Genomic DNA, 17,030 nt, shown 5'->3' with positions numbered 1-17,030 from the left:
AAATACAAATAGAATTTTAAAATACTTTGAAATATTTCAGTGATAGACAACAGAAATGACCAAGCCAGCAACAATGTAGGCTTCATACTGAAGGGGGTATCCTAGAGTTGTTTGTACAATCTTTGTGAGTGGCCGATGTGATGTCAGCAAGCTATAATACTCAGGGCACTCCAGGGGAACTACTAGGGGCTAGGGGTTGAATTTAGATTATGAGCAAGGGTAGCCTACGTTGGCAATTTTAAACAACCCATGCACTGCCTCTAACAGACAGTAGCCTAAATGCCCATACATATCTTTGCACTCAGACTTATTTATAAGCTGCTTGCCAGTTTATTTGTACCCATGCAATCTTTTTAAAGTTAGTGGCCTTTTACTGTATTCTTTTTCTTTTTCTGTTGTCAAAGCATTCAACTGCCATATGTACAGTTCCACCTTTTACATTCTGTAAAGTTAGACACTGATAAAATAGAATTCAGCCATGCATATTCACTGCAAATTAACAAAGAAAATTGGAACAATTGGACTGGGGCAGTCAGCAGTCCCCTGACACGTTCTCATCAAAATGCTCAATATACAAAGGTTCTCGCATATCCAATGCTTTTCAAGTCTTTTAACAGCTTGGTGCAATTGCATATGTAGCACCACTGGTCCACTGGCCTTATGTTGTGAAAGTATTTTCAAGTAATTCCATTAAATCAAGCACTTTGTATTTGAAAATTCATTATTTTGATTTTTTTTTTTAAAAGACATATTTGAAAGTAATTGCAAATACATGGAAATTTACTACTTTCAACAGACAATCTGGAATTTGATTGACATTTGCCTTGAGCTTTGACTTACAAGTAAATGCATGCGTTACTTTATTCAGTTTGGCAATTTCAACAGTCAATAAAACTAATCATTAAAATCATCACTAAGTTTCTGAAGAAAACCATCAGGCTCGCTTTTACTTGTAAATCATTAAGCACAAATTTTCTTGGAATACAGTCCAGACACTCAAGTTTCATACACATCTGGGCTTCGTCGGGTGATGCAATCTGCCACCCATCAACCGATTGTAACTCAATCTATTTAATCCTCTCAAAGTTCTCACCAGAGAGTACCATTCACACCAATCTGAACAGGCACGCACCCTGCTGGGAAACTATCGAGGGCCAAACGAGGCTTTCTGATTTTATCTAAAGGAGATTTATATCCTTGAGAAGTGGATATCCTGGCATAGGAGGCTGGAAACAGATGCCCGTCTGCTTCATACTTCAGATGAGCATTTCATCTTTGTATCAGTTTTGCCCGCCACAAAGAGAACCATTCCAATGATCACAGTAAACCATGTGTGTACATGTACTTTATTTTAAAAAAATCAAATTACCATTTTCCAGGAATTTACATTCCAATGAGAGGGGGGGAGGAAAAAAAAAATTGAATCCTGCTTCCAGTCGAGCTCTGATGCAATTTCATGTGGGCCCAACCGCCTGGCATCAAGGGTCCTGTACACTCACAACTACAGCACATTACAACTCAAACCACCCACTTCTGCGTGCGCTACGCAGTCATATTGGGAATTCAGAAAATAAAAATTTGAAAGTAAGACTGGCAAATCATACAAACGGAAAAAAAGAGCTAAAAATATTTAAATATCTATTTTCTTAAAAAAAAATTAAACGAGGGCAAGTGAAAGAAACATCCGAACAGGCAGTTTTTGGAATGTGCTGTCTGGATTAAGGGGGTGGGGCTGGGCCAGACATGGTACAGTTGAAACTTGCACGGCTATAGAAAATAATGGGACGAAAGGGGGGGGATGGGAGGATTAGCCTTAAAATTAAAACAGACAGAAATGATCAAATAAAAAGCCTTCAAAGCTCCAAGGGTGGGTGTGGGGAGAGGGGTGGGGGTAAAAGGGTGGGGGAATTTAGGGGGGGGTTCCTCCTTTCTCCCCGTCAGTCACCGTTGGGAGTGGGGCTCTTTTTCTGGCTGGGCGACCTGGAACGGCTGAAAGGAACAGAGAGGGGCGTTAGTACAGGGCGGAAGCTGGCCTAGCCTCCACAGCGGCAGCGCCCCCCACCCCCCGCGCACGCCCTTCCCCCGGCTCCTGCCTGGCTCAACCGCAAAACCCACTTACTGCTACACTGCACCGTGACCAGGCCACCGCAAAAGTGCTCAGGCGATGAACGGCCACAGGGTCACTCGACTGGGGGGGGGGGGTTGGGCGTGGGGTGTTGTACCCACGCTTTCCAATTGAAAAGAAACAAAGGGATATGCAAAGGGCTCGATCAGGGACAGAGAAAGGAAGCTGATGGGCCGCAAGGCAACAGGAGTTAGCAGCAAGAGGGCCGTCTGAGGTGTGACACCACCCTGCGGGGGAAGGACGCGAGTCGGACAGGAGCCGAGGACTGAGCGTGCACTTCCTGCACTTCCCCCCAACCCCCCCACACCCAAACAAAAACAGAGTTGGGGGGGAGGGGGATAACAACAACAACAACAAATGTATAAAAGGGAAACAAAACTGCCTCCAAACAAGCATACTGTTAGGCACGAGACTCCTGTGCACCTGCTACTTAGAGGACAAAGGGCGTGCTTCTGGGCTGCAGCAGCCCCAGACACACGTTAGGATTCAGAACCCAGGGGAACCCAAGTCCCGGCCACTCAATCCAACACATGGGCCCACCTACTTTAAGGACAAGTGTCACAATTAACAGCTCGAGTTAAAACACTGAAGCCACAGAGTAATGTCCATAAACAGTATGTTAATGCTGCATCTCCCAAGACCAACAGCTAAATGCCCTCTATTTTTATAGAGCGTAAATCAGGCAATCCCTCCCAATGGCTATTATTCAACACAAACCTTTTGAGATACCTTTTACCCAAATACGACAAACAAACCTAAAAACAGTTAGGGAGGGAGTGCAGAGTACAGAAAAGGCTATACCACAGAGAAACTGCAGAAACGATTTTGTTACTCTAGGTCTTGGGAGCATGTGCGTTCAGGGCTGGGTTCTGATCATAAATGACAGTGACTCTTGAATGGGTTACCTTTGAAGACACTGGCAGAAACAACAAGAACAGAGACTCGACGGACGCGAGAACTTGGAGACACACTGGAGGGTCTTGAAGTCTGATCTCTCGTCAGCTCTCCTCTCACCCTCAGAAGCTAAGCGAGGCCGGAGCTTTGGGCGGGGCTTACAAGGCAGCGGGCGCCTGATCTCAGCACGCCGTTCAGGTGGGGAATGGGGGAGTGGGGAGGGGGGGGGGGGTGGAGAAGAGCGGTGTGTGTATGCGCAGGAAGTGTCTCGTCGGAACGTGCGTCGGACGACCTCTTTAACCCCCGATGGGCGGAGGCTGAGGTCTCGTCAGCTCTTTTCCCTCGCGGACGTTAAAAAAACTCAGCAAGGATGAACCTGGTCAGGGCTTGCGCAGGTCGACTCCCCAACTCTAAGAAAAAAAAAAAAAGCCTGCAGAAATTCGTCACTGTAGTCTGATCACGTCTGATTTCTCTCTTTTGGGGTTTGTTTTCACTCTGAAGCTAATCAACAGGGAGGCTGGATCTGAGGAAGAAAAAAAAAAAGAAAAAGAAAGCGGGGCCTCCAGCCGTCACCCAAACAGCGCCCCCTGGAGTCTGAGCTGATCAGCTTTGTGCGTCTCTGAAGCTAAGCAAGGTCTGGCCAGGTCATTCTTGGATGGGTGACCTCCAAGAGAAAAGAACATTAAATCAGGGTGTTGTAAAAAAAATAAAGGTAAAAAAAAAAGAAGAATACTATATAGAGGGGGAAATATTGTCCTCCTCGAAGGAGCGAGTTAAGATCCCTGACCATACTGTGTCCTGCACCACCCCCTTTCCCCCCTTACCTGTACCCCCTTCAGACCCCCCCACCTAGCCCCGCCAACAGCCCTTCATCCACTCGGTGTGAGGAGTGCCTTCTGGGACGTCCAGCAGAAGCCCACCCCTCCCCCCCAGGTGGTCAGGGCTGAAATGTCTGCTCTAACGACTCCCCCTCTCCTGCCGTGTATGGAATGAGATCTACGGTCACATGTCAGCATTCCTCACTGGCTAACAGAAGAGAAAAGGGATAACCCGTGTGTGTGTGTATGTATATATGTGTATGTTTGGAATTTCATGCTCATTTCATTTGTACATTAGCATACATTCCTGCAAATAAAAATCAAGTAAGCTTAACACTACTTTAAAAGCTACAAGTACAGAAACAAATTCATTCTTTGCAGTAAAAACAAGGTTTTCGTGGGCTGAGAAAAGGTGCACCGCTGATCAGCTGATGCGGGGGACTTACCCGTCTCTCTTGGGGCTGGGGGAGCGGGACCTGGAGCGAGATCGGGACCGAGAGCGAGAGCGAGAGACCGAGCGCCCCCTGGGGCGCGACACAGAGCGGGAACGAGAGCGAGAGCGGGAGCGACTGTGGGAGGAGAGGAGGAGAGATGAGCGCACAGCCAAACACAAACCTACAGCCGCACTCAGGGGGAGGAGAGATGAGCGCACAGCCAAACACAAACCTACAGCCGCACTCAGGGTGAGGAGTGGAAAGTTCAGGGGTCAGAAAGCTTCTTCCACACATGAAGGCAGCCAGCTGATTTCATTACTTAGGCTAGTTCTCTCTCATGTCTGAATATTTCAAATAAGATAACTGGAACAAAATACCAGGGAGGACTTACTTTCTGAGCCCGGATTTTCCACTGATGCTCGGGATTAACCTGGTTTCCAGTGAACAGTTTTTGCGCAAACACTTAATTGCGTAATTTTATTGATAATTGTAATGGAAACGGTGGAATTTGAAACTAGTCTACTTTTTATACGTTCAACAGGAGTGGATAAAATATTGGCAAAGCAACATTTTTTTCTAAGCCAGGCCAACACGGTGAGCATAAAGTGCAGTGGAAACATTGCATTGGATTTTGCTGTACTGTTGCAAAAATTTCCATCGGCAATGAGAAACAAAAACAAAACATTTTAGGAAAAGAATTGGCGGAAACCTCTGATTTATAGCTTCTCAATATCTGCGGTGGTCAATACCACACATACAAACGAATACTTTGGAATGCATGTCACTTTTGGCAACATTATACATAACTATATTATAAAAACAAAAATAAATAACTGGTGCTATTGAAGCATGTCTTTCACGTGCTTCAATAGCACCAGTCATTTATTTTTGTTTTTATACTATATTTATGTATAATTTTTGAACAGACATTTTATTTTGTGGATATACTCAAGTGAACACTTTTTTTTGTAAGTGAAAAGGATTCTCTCATATAATGGGGCCTACCAACTAATCCACATCATATTAAGGACTAAGCTTGGCATTTCTGGATGGGACAAGACTTGTGAATTACATGGAGTTATTACATAAACCTGTTTAATCTGTAAAAAACTGAGGATAGCCAAAAAAAAGTCAATCACCTTAGGTCTCTAAGGGTTTGGTAGACACACAACCACCGCCTTTCCAACAACTTTCTGTTTATTTTGTAATTTTATTTTATTAAAGTAATATTTCAAGGCCTAATTCCATTCCACTCAAGAGATATACCTTTATGCTGCACTTATTTTGGGTAACACATTTGTACAAATCATGTGTGGGCCTAATGTTAGCAATCCTTATTAGCCTCAAATCAGGAGGGTACAACTCAAGTTACTGCAGTAGTTATTACAGCATGTGATAATTTTAATAGTGGCAAGTCTATTTTATGGGATTTGTTTATTTTTGTCATCCTCCATCTTCCTCCAACAGGAATGGGGAGATGACAGTTGATTAAAAATATACTTGGATCATTCGATTCCCATTCATTTTGTCTTTTTAAGCATTATTATAGCCTTGTTTGGGACCATTATATTATGTATGGGAGCCTAAAGTTTATAATTTATTTGCGTTACAAAGGTTCTAGCCAATATGATGACTACAATGATGGTTATATTGATCACTACGGTTATCATTATACAAAGAGTTCACCTCCCTGGTTTGTGCGCAAAAACAAGCCATAAATATTCTGATAGAAACACGTCAACGTGTTTTTTTTAAATTCAATAAATAACTGTCGTGGGACAGAACTTTTTTTGTTGCCAACTTCTACTCTTCATTAATGAGCTCAATCATATCTTGATCTGATTTGTATAAGAACCAGTTACACTGGCAGACTACAAATGCGGTCTAAAAATGTAGCTGTGGTCAAGTACAGGACTGAACAAGTGTAGAGCCGTCTAAAACTTTGAGAAAATTTAAAAAAATAAAATAAAATAAACTAAGGTAACTGCTAGGAGCAAAAACCACCATGCAGAATGGCCCTCAAGGACTGGAGTTGTGTACCGCCGCATTAGGGTCGCAACCAATAGTAGCTGCCAATGTATAACCTGTAAAGTTAAATCCTATTTTACATCCAAGAGGGAGACTGAGAACGTAGTGTTCAGAAGAAAGTGAGTGCTCTCTCAGACCACGCCCAGTCTCACCTCCGCACTGGAGTTCGGGACCTCCGCACTGGAGTTCGGGACCTGGACCTGGCAGGAGAGCCAGACCTACAGGAGAGGAGCACCAGAGGACAGCAGTCAGGCACGCTCATGGTTACAAAACACAGCATGCCTACACTCACAATACGGTACAACCAAGAAAAAAGGTCTGGTGGTGGTCCTTCTCAAAGGAGAGAACTACATCCACAGCGAGCACCTTCTCTGCAAAAGGTACAATCGCACAGTGAGCCCTCCCAACGTGAGCACGCCGCAGGAGCCCCCTCAGGTCCTCACCTGCTTCTGCGCTTGGAGTACGACGGGGAACGGTACCTGCTGGATGAGCACAGCCAAAACCAATCAGTACCACGTGGCAAACAGGGCAGACAGGAGGTGGAAAGATAGGGGAGGGAAGGAGGGGGGGCGTGGGCAGGAAGCTTACCGGTCGTTACTACGGCTACGGGAGCGGTAGCGACGTCCTCTGGACCTGGAGCGGGATCGAGAGCGTGAGCGGGAACGAGACCTGGAGACACACACACGACGGGAAGGGGTTAGGCGCGAACATGTCCATTCGCTTAATTACAGGCACGCTTAGCCACAGCAACCAACAATGCTCTAGACAAGGACTTTAGCAAAACACAAATTTAGCCATTTGTACAGGTGCTCCAATGTCGTATGCACATACACACTAAAATGGTCAAATTAAGCAATAACAATGACAATGCTAGCAAAGAATTGATAAGTACTACCGACACATACTGGTACAAATGTTAAAAATTTTTTTTAAAATAAAATAAAAAAATTATTAAAAGTTGTTGACATTAATTCAAAGGACACCATCAGTAAAGCAGCGGACGACAATCGGGGAGGTTTAGAGGGCGGTCAGTACCTGCTTCGGCGGCTGCCGCCCCGCTTGCTGAAGCGGTAGCAATCATACGCGTAGTGGCCCTTGTCGCCGCACTGGTAGCAGCGGTCGTTGGGGTCAAAGTGCCTGCGGCTCGGCCGGCCGTACCGGGTCTTCCTGGACAAGCCGGTGGAGAGCTCCACTCGGATCCGAGACCCACAAAGCACTCTGGGGAGAAAGAGAAGCGTGACCACAGGGAGAAATCACTCCAACAGAGAATTAGCACCATTTGGATTAAAATACTGAGGCGAGAGTCAGTTTCTCTAATCAGCACTCAAGTTGATTAATCATTAAAAAGACACTTATTGTTTCAGAGACAGTACGAAAAAACACAAAAGTTTTTCCCCGGATGGTGTGAATAAACAAGTGCCTTTCAAAAGAGTGGTAAACTTAAAAGGTAATATAAGGGGTTAGGATCCAAAGGACATTGGAATATTAATTCAACACTAACATCCCAAAGGTGGGGGTTGGAGACACTTTCGCTGTTCATCGGAGAACGTCACTCGGATTAAGATAACGTCAGATTTACTGGTGTCTGTACAGCAAAGAACGTGTGAATTAGGACATGAGAGCATGGGGCGCGCACTTACTTCCCGTCCATGCCCTTCACAGCATCCTCGGCATCTCGGGAGTCTTCATACTCTACAAAGGCGAAGCCGGGAGGGTTCCGAGCTACCCAGACGCTGCGTAAAGGGCCGTAGTAGCTGAACGCGCGCTCCAGCTCGCCCTTGGCCGCGCCATTGCCCAAATCTCCCACATAGACCTTGCAGTCAGTGTTGCGAGACGAGCTGTGGGACGAGGAGTAGTACGACATCTGCAATCTTAAGGACATGGTTGGGAAGAGAAGAGGAATCGGTTAACTCATCTGCCGGGTTAGGAGCGCTCGTGCTTGGCAAGCAAATAATGCAGTTAAAACACGTGACGCTATGCTGGCAAAGTGCCTTCAAGTTTATTAGCAAGGAGTTCAGAATTCCCTTCCATAACGTTACCACTACACGTAAATTAGCTGGCATACGGACGCTAGCCTTCACAGCCTAGTACAATGTGAGGACAAGTCATAATTAGTACATGTAACGACACTTTCCCACTGGTCCTAAGTCCATGTAAACAAACCTCGTTTGCGCCTTACCGAGAAGTTTACTGCCAGCTAGCACGCACTTCATCCGCCAGGAAGTTGAAGCATGCGTGAGTATCTTGACGTTAGCCAAGTTACAACGGACAAACCGATAACGGACAGGTTTCGCCAAGTGATCACCTTAAAGCACGCACAACCAAGTGCAATATACGCTTCCTAGCTCATTACAATACAATCAGCTTGCCCGTTAAATTTAAAACAGCGGCGACCGCGCACACGCATTGGATTTGCTCATATAGACACATTAGCTACCCAGCTATGCTAGCAACAGGGTAAAGGCCCAAACCTATGATACAATTTTTATGCATTACGTTTCCATAATTAAAGTTGCAAGCCAACACAATATTGTGACCATCTTGGAAGAATATTATAAATGTGTGCATGCACGTTTTAAAATGTACGATTTCAGTTAATTTCCTAATATTTAACAACCAGGCCAAAGCATGAGGCGTCCTACGAGTGTGGCTCTGTAAACAATGGCCGCCGCTCTTACCGCCAGTGCCTTCAGTTCCGTGAGTGAATACGGTCTTGTTTTTCCGTTCTCCTACAAATCAAAAACAAATTCGGAAACCTTTCCAATGGAGAAAGGGATAAAATAACTTATCACGTCAACTATTTGTTAGAGGACATAAAGCCTGCAGTTGTCCCAATGGCACAAGGGCCTACTTACCACCCTCTTCTACAGTTCGTTCCCGTAATTTGTTCCCTTGCGAAAGCAAAACCTACCCGGGTAACTACCGCACATGCGCACTTTATAACAATCGATTTTGCGTTCGACAGACAGGAGGGGTTTCCCTACAGAGGTTAAAGGGGCTCCGCGCAAAACACAGTCCTCAGCCGAGAAAGGAGTTTGGATAAGTTGTATTGAAAAAGTGTTGAGCTCTTGCCTGTAAAGTCTTAACTTGGCGAATGGCATACTTGTCATCCCATTGTAAGGGAAGTGCTGACAACATTGTCGTGTCCTACACGTCAGTGGGAATCAACATCCTATCAGAATTTTCTTCGTTCAGATTTATATTTTCATATTTTTTAAATAAAATTAAATATTCAAGAAACCATTGTATACATGCTTGCATTAGACTTCAAAATGCATTCCACCCCAATCCAAAGATTTAATAGCACGATGTAGGCTACAAGAAATGGTGTTAAACATTTAAGTCCATTAATTAGGTTTCTGGCTTATGCAATGTTTTCTTAGTGGATTTCTCCCCTGCTATCTTTAATGTTATTTCTTTTTTATTTTCCTTTTCTCAGAAATTACATTGTACTGCTCTTGTTGTTTATTTGTATTTATTTGTCCTTTATTTTACCATGGAAGCCCCAATGAGATAAAAATCTCTTTTGTGAGGGTGTCCGGTCCAAGAAGCAATGTGCAGTACGTAAGCTGAAACACAGAAGAAAACAGATAACATTCAAAAAGAAAAACAATGACCTAAAAAATGGTATTTGGTTGTTAAATACATTCACATACTTTTTTACATATTTTTTTTGCCAATAATTTAAAAAATAACGTATCGCGTTTTGTATTTCAGCAGTAAAACTGCTTATGCTTACATGAATGCTGCAATAGGTTATGTACACATTAATCTCATGTTGTTCAGAAGCTCTGTTTGGAAACTCTGAGAATGAATTCCTCTGAGAAATCAGACGCTGCGTACAGCAGTTCCTTGGTAAAGTTTCTAATGAGCTTCTTGTATTTCCAGCTCACAAACTGTGGCGGCTTTTTCCCTCTTCGTTTCCAGCATGAAGTAGCCTAAGCTACGGAAAAGGTGCTAAAGAAAAGAACTGGGTTTGTAGCTCTTGAGATCTGTGCTCTGGCATATGAAAATTTTACCCCCCATGAAATTGTACCGCAGCCCCCACCCCATCACTTCTGCATCACAGGTCACAGTAATGTCTTGCACTTGTATAACTGAAATGATGTAGTGTATGCTATGCTACTGTTGTGCAATAAAGGTGTAATGATGCTGTTGTGCTGTAAATGTATACTAATAACCAGGACGTGAATTACAGGGGGTTTGGGGGATTCTGATGCCCCTTAGTGAGGAAGTAAAAACAAAAGGTTAGGGGGATTCAAAAATCTGTGCATAAACTAGGTACTTCTAATAGTAAATATTCAAATGTGTTTCGCCAGGCCTGTCTGAAGTGAAATTGTAATACAATGCGAGTTTCACTCCCTCATTACATTAGCACATTAATTGTTAAAAGAACATGCCATTTGTACTATGGGGAGGCAAGGGAAGCTCAGCCCCTCCAAAAGAGCTGAGCTCCCCTGAACAGACTTTTCCCACACAAAGTAATAAGTCGTATATGGTATGAAACAACAGTATGCTTTCTCTTTTGTGTGAATTTGCATCCTGTATACTCTGTATTTAGTTCCTGACCAGCTGAAATGTGTACATTCAGTATAAGAGCATATTTTCTTTCTTGCACAAACATGCAAGTGTTTTTGTAAATTCCTAATTTTGTAAATTACTGAAAAGTTAAGAAGGTATTATCCATTGGCCAGGCCCACAAGGAGTACAGTACCCAGATTGAGTCTACGACATCATAAAAGTGTCAGAACCTGTCAGCCCAAAAACATTCCGCGCAGTTTCTATTTACTGTTACAATATAAACTACACAGCAAAATCTGAAACGTGTCATTGAAACAGAGGGCTAAAATTCCAAGCATATTATTGGGGCTGCTGTTCCACGAGTGCTCCTTCAACTCTGAGCTGACAATAAAGACACAGACTGCTGGAGTTCAAAATAAATAAACTATATTTAATAAAGTCAACTGGAGTTATTACAAGTCTGTTTTTTTCCAGGACACATTACACGTCATGCCATGTTCTCCAAAACAAGTCATTATCCTCAATTTCTTTTTTTCTTGCTTTTTTTCCTTTTAATATAAAAACAGTTTAATATTCTCTTCTATTAATTTATTACAGTACTGCATGTATATTTATTTTCTTAAATCGTAAGATTCCTTAAATTATTTCTACAAATATCAGGCAGAGAGAAAAGGTCACAGATAAGTTTTTCCACAAAATACACAAGTGAGCAAGTCCCCAGAGTGGAGTACCCAGCATTTGGGGGACAGGACACAAACACGGATACAGAGATCACATATACCAACAAACTAACAAACAAAGCAACAAAGACAAGGAAGTTCTCCTGTTCACAGCTTTTTGCATATGTATAATAAACATTTCAACATAATTTTTAAAAAAAGAAAAGAAAACATGTGTCAAGCTTCGTTGGATTTTTCTAACTTTCTTGTGAACATTAATAGGTTAGCACTATAAGAACAGACTGTCGGCAGACCAGTGAATAGTCAAGCTGTTTGGGATGGCTTGTTGATGGACAGCTCTACGGACAGCCACGTGCAGGAATGTGTATTTGGGGTCTGGGGTCTCCAGCTTTTCCTTCTTTTCTTTTTTCAGGGTAACTCCACCCCAGCGGCTCCTACTTTTGCTTCCACTGAAGGCTCCAAAAACAATGGCAGCAACCACACCTGCCTCAGGAAAGTGCCTCAATCAAAACGAAGACCTCAATGTCTGCAACGGATCGTGCTGAGCCATTGTAGGGCAGTGGGGGTGGGGGTTATGCATTTGCACATTAGAAGCACACTATCAATACTGCAGGGAGAATTCACTCATTTACAGCAATGGCATGATCCAAAGAGTTAGAGATGAACACGAAAGGTTATTATTTTCGGCACAATTATGAACAGATCGCTTGAACGAAATGTGGTTATAATCGACCCCCACTGGCTTTGTTTGAGTCAGTGTGCTAAAACTGCCTTAGTGGAAATACCTATCGAGTTCAGACCACTAAAAATGCAACACAAATTACCTACACATAGGCCAGATGACACCAAATGCAACTGGCGCCCAGCTTGTATTGAGAAACTCTGACAGAAAGTCACAACGTGGGATGTCGTTGTATGAAGTCTCCAGAAGATGTTGTTTTTTCGGAGTCTGAAAGTTATTATTCTAGAACAATATGGGACATCAAATTGTGACCAAAGTCTCCAGTGCATTTCCAGTAAGTGGGTCCTTTGAGTTCAAGAGCGTAGTCTCAGTAAACAGAGTTCAATGTTAGGAACAGTCACCAATCATTAGCAAAATAAATAAATAAATACATATATAAATAAATATGGTAATAAAAAAATTTAGGAGGAAATATTCCACATAAAATGGCTGACAATCGAACAGAGGTATATGTACAAGGGATACAAATTGCTTTGAGATCAGGCTATGATGTCAGCTACTGTAAAAAGAAATAACAGGAAATGAAAAAGTAGCAAAGAGATTTTCCTCTTTTCAGTAGAAACTTAGAAAAATATCTAAACGTTTCTTCATTGTTAGTAAACAGCAATTTCTATAATCAGTACTCCTGCAATACTCTTTATGTATATGGATATAGAAAATTACCATTGTGTTTTCAGAGATAGAAAGAACTGCTTAAAAAGTTTACAAAGCTGTTTGGAGGAGACCAAAAAGTCCATGACACAGAAAATAATTATCTACTGTATCATATGTGCAATCACAAAAATGTAATGATTGGACACATTCCTGAAGTCCATCAGCAAAACACACAGCAGGCCAGGGACATAGCAGTCACAGACAACACATTTATACATATATACCAATATAAATATATATGTATGTCTTCAGATAAATAAGAATATATTTCACATTCATTTCGTGCTAATTCACAAAAGTCTTACATATTATTAAATTTTGATATACTCGTGTGCAATTTGGATTGCAATAGAGTCAAATCTAAGAAGACATACAAACTCCAGATACAAACTAGGAAACAGAAACCAGTCAGATCAACACAACTGTGCACCAGTGGTGGTGTAAGTGTTTTTTAAAATGAATTTTTAAATGCCTCCCAAAATGATTGATAATCATATGACAGACATTCATTAATGTATGATCAAGACCATCCATATCCCGAGCTGTTTGTAACTGAGTTGCTACTGTAAAACAAGAAAAAAGAAACTTCATAGTTATCTGTATCGTAGTTATCAGTGTCTTTCCGGTTTGTTCTCCCAGGGGGCAGCACTGAGCATGAGTCAGACAGGTTTGCACGTATAAGAGGCATTCCACCCGCCTTGTCCAGACAGTCTCTTTTCTCAGCACAGTCCCGTTCCTCACTCCCTAAACTCCTCACTCTGTAATACTGGCTCTCATCACAGCTCTAACGGCTCGACTGTGACCAACCCGCCATCGTTCACCATTCCACAGCCTGCTAAAAATGAGGGCCCCTAAAAACGCCCTCTCGCTAATTCCCCATCACACACTCACTCAGTCATGGCTCGCGGTTAAAACTCATCTAAAGATTGTAAAAAAAATAAATTAAAAAATTAAGTCCCGAGAAATAGAAGGCTGTGTGATCAAAAATAAATACAAATTTATATTATTCAAATTATCTCTCCTTTTCAAGGGATTTTCCATATGGAATGAGACCCTCAGGTCATATACTGGTCATACTGCAGAAATAAATGAATTTCCCTCTCGCCTGCATGCGGTACCTCTGGCTGCTTTATTGCACTTCCACCTCAGACATACGCCTCACCGCCCCAGTCGCCGCCATTTGGGCGTGTGGCTCTTCCCCTGTTCTGACAGCATGGGGTGAATCAGGGAGAAATGGGGCACACAGCATATTTTATTCCCTAAAGCTATATGCTACTCCACCTACAGCGCTGAGACTATGTAGGCAGTCTATTGCACATGAACTCTTAAGCATTTTGGTGTCTGTTATCTGCTAAATGCAAACAGAACTGCACAGTATTACAGCACAAATACTATATCAATAAATAAATTAATAAATTAATTAACATAAATAAATAAATAAATAAATAAAACATATTTGTTAGTTTTTTTAAGGCAATATAAAGGTTGGACACAGTACCTCAAAGTAGGGTATCTGAACCCAAGCCTGCAACCAACACATAACAGTCCCATCCCACTGCTGAGAACATTGTAGAAGGACCCAGGGCAGGGTAGGGCCAGGCAGGCTGTGAAGGAACACTTCCACCCAGGCTCCCCACTCCTGAACTGCCGCTTGCTTTTGGGCTGGGAACCTCCCAGGGAGCCGGCTTTACGAGACGCACACAGGACAGCCAATCACGAAAGCCCAGCCCGTACCCACGCTCACCCCCGCGTGGAGAGGCGTTGGGCTTCAATCACAAGGGAGAAGAGCCGCGGGGGGACACGAATGAACACTGCTGAACGAGCCTTGTTTAAAAAGCGCTGATGTAGGCGGAGGTCTGGGCGTGACCAATCGGCTGCAACGCCATTCAACTGGGGCGGGGAAAACAGCGAATGTGACCACTGACCACGGATCAGTCAGCCTTCTTTCACAAAATGGCTGGGTGAGAATTAGGACAGGGTCAGCTGATCCGGGGTCAGTGTTTTCAGGCTCTGGGATGTGGGGTGTGGGTGTGGGTGGGGGTGGGGGTGGGGGGGGGGGGGGGGTGAGGTTGGGGTGCATCTATGTTTTGCTGCTTGCACTATGTGAACTCAGATAGGAGTGCCACACTGAAAGCAGAGCCTCCTGGGAGGATGACACGATTCTCTACATAAAAAGAAAAAAATGAATACTGTATCTGAAAATTTCACCATTCATGCGTGTTTTGACCATGCCGTGCTCCACTACTCTGTCATGCATCACTATTACATCATAGCAACAGGTTAGCTGACATATCAAAAGGACTCAGCTGCTGTGAAGTCAAATGTTACAAACTACAGATTATCACAAAGACAGACATATTAAAATTGAATTAACAACATTACCATCTTATATTTTCCTCTCTAGCAGGCCAATCACTGCTCTTATGCATCTTTAACACATGCATTGTGGCCTGCCCTCCAGCCAGCTCAGCCTTGGACCAAGCAATCACCCGTGGACCAGTGGACCAACGAACCAATCACCTCGCTTCACTTCTTTTGTGCAAGAGTGCTAAAATATTGACAGTGCACTTCTGTTCAGACACGGATCGGTATTCTGACAAAGTGGGGAAACAAATTTGAGAACATGAAGACGAATCTGAGAACGTGCAGATAAATCTGTGGAAGTGGAGACAAATTTGAGAATGTGTTTGCCGTGTTGCTGTGAGTATAAAGTAGTGTGTGTTTCAGCTGAAGAGACCTGGTGCAGGCTTCCTCTCAGGTCTTTTAGCCGATATGTAAAATATACGCTGAACTGTAAGTCACCCAGAAAATGGGTGCCTGTGAAGCAAATGTTTTATTTTCTATTTAACCCTTATTTAACCAAGTCAGTCAATTGAGAATTTAATTATCTTAATATGTAATGTAAAATACCACCATACAGAACAGTTGCAAAGGAAAACTTGGCAATTAAATACAGAATCGCCATTTATAGCATGTTTGTTGACTCTGCTGAATCCTGGAGTAATGTGAAGTAATTACCCTAATTTACAACATGGAGGGGTAAGCGGGAGGGTCAGGAGGGCAGTGGATGGAGCGACTGAGTGTAACCGACTGTATGAACAGTCTGCAGTTTTGGGCTTGTGAAAACTCATCTCCTTAAACACAGGGAGAGAAGACCATTCCAGAAAATTCCATGCCAGGTTGGAGCTGCGAGGTTACACTGAAGCGCTTGGACACCCTGTCCTCCCGCAGCCCAAAAGCTCCGAGCAGCGCCGGCCGTGGCGTGCGCTGTACCTGCAAGCTGTCGCCATACTGTTTGTCTTCTTCCAGCAAGACACAGGGACGCATTGAATTTGCATTGCGCCCACCATGCATTTCCAAAAGATGGAGCGTGACCAAAGTTACACAACCATGAAAAAGAGCTCAAGGTCAGAGAAATGCAGGAGACACTGTGTCTCTATATCTAACTATCTCTTCCTGTGAAACTCTGGGGTTTTAAATAACTGGGAAACCACTTTTCCCCTTCTCCCAGGCAACACATTGAAGAACACCAGACGAACACTAAGCCCATTTTTTTTTTCAAAAGAAACCAAAATAAAACTCCCTGTCGCTAAAGGCACCAGGCTAGCTGTCCTCCTGTCAAGACAAGCGGACCATCCAGACACTAACAGGCCAAATTAGGATTTCTTTACTTCCTGTCTGACAGCAGACATGTTACTAAACTCAACGCACACTTCATAGGTGCACTTAAAACCCAGCGTTATTGGCCCTTGTGGAGTATCTCCCTTCCAGGTGACCCAAAGAGACCCCTCCCCTCTAACATTTTTGGAAAGAACTTTACACTTGTAAAGAACCAAATAATCAAATAAATACATATATATATATATATATTCCATCAACATGTTATTTTGACTGTTCCACTGTTGCACAATTCCCCATTTACACTGGGCAGAAGATGGACTGAACTGTTTTTTTCTGTTTTAAGTTTCTCAGGTTGCTGATAACATGGGACTGGGCTTGACTGAGTCCAATGCCTCATCTTCTGCCACAGTGGGGGTTTTTAGGCCAAAAGCCAAGGGGATCCAAGCAGCACATGTGACGAAAAGGCCCTCGCCTTTACGTCCTTCTGAGGGGCTGTGTCTGTACCCGAGGGGC

The 17,030-nt window shown here is 43.3% G+C and overlaps 2 protein-coding genes across 14 annotated transcripts in view; both read right to left on the bottom strand.

The window, feature by feature from the left end:
- Window positions 1-1,332: 1,332 nt before the first annotated feature.
- On the bottom strand, window positions 1,333-9,262 carry srsf7a (serine and arginine rich splicing factor 7a). Of its 13 annotated transcripts, XR_010324417.1 has the most exons (10): window positions 9,155-9,254; window positions 8,978-9,055; window positions 7,940-8,170; window positions 7,335-7,517; window positions 6,888-6,968; window positions 6,743-6,781; window positions 6,452-6,517; window positions 4,284-4,406; window positions 3,031-3,429; window positions 1,333-1,989 (listed from the first exon to the last, which is right to left on the bottom strand). XR_010324417.1 is itself a non-coding variant. In XM_064301194.1 (9 exons), the coding sequence occupies exons 3-9, from the start codon at window positions 8,161-8,163 to the stop codon at window positions 1,938-1,940; spliced, it is 768 nt and encodes a 255-aa protein (XP_064157264.1). In that variant the 5' UTR covers window positions 8,164-8,170; window positions 8,978-9,028; window positions 9,155-9,262; the 3' UTR covers window positions 1,333-1,937. The 13 variants fall into 13 exon arrangements, 12 of the variants coding, with proteins under 12 accessions (XP_064157264.1, XP_064157265.1, XP_064157275.1 ...); XM_064301194.1 differs by lacking the exon at window positions 3,031-3,429 and having other exon boundaries at window positions 8,978-9,028; window positions 9,155-9,262; XM_064301195.1 differs by having other exon boundaries at window positions 1,333-3,429.
- A 1,967-nt stretch (window positions 9,263-11,229) lies between these two features.
- Window positions 11,230-17,030, bottom strand: part of slc8a2b (solute carrier family 8 member 2b) — a 78,189-nt gene continuing 72,388 nt past the window's right edge. Inside the window, exon 15 of the mRNA XM_064301493.1 lies at window positions 11,230-17,001. The gene's annotated coding sequence lies outside the window, so the exon portion shown is untranslated. The remainder of the gene's footprint in view (window positions 17,002-17,030) is intronic.

This window comes from Anguilla rostrata, chromosome 12 (genome assembly GCF_018555375.3).
Source record: "Anguilla rostrata isolate EN2019 chromosome 12, ASM1855537v3, whole genome shotgun sequence".
Classification (NCBI taxonomy): Eukaryota; Metazoa; Chordata; class Actinopteri; order Anguilliformes; family Anguillidae; genus Anguilla; species Anguilla rostrata.
The sequence above is the reverse complement of the archived record's forward strand: the minus strand, read 5'-3'. Positions and strand labels throughout refer to the sequence as shown.

Bases quoted from the DNA above. Each gene is read 5' to 3' on its own strand.
- srsf7a (XM_064301194.1), bottom strand. From the start codon at position 8,163: ATGTCGTACTACTCCTCGTCCCACAGCTCGTCTCGCAACACTGACTGC. The intron at 7,518-7,939 runs GTAAGTGCGCGC...CTTTCTCCCCAG, and splicing joins GTGAAGGGCATGGACGGGAA to AGTGCTTTGTGGGTCTCGGA. The intron at 6,782-6,887 runs GTAAGCTTCCTG...GTGCTCATCCAG, and splicing joins CGTAGCCGTAGTAACGACCG to CAGGTACCGTTCCCCGTCGT.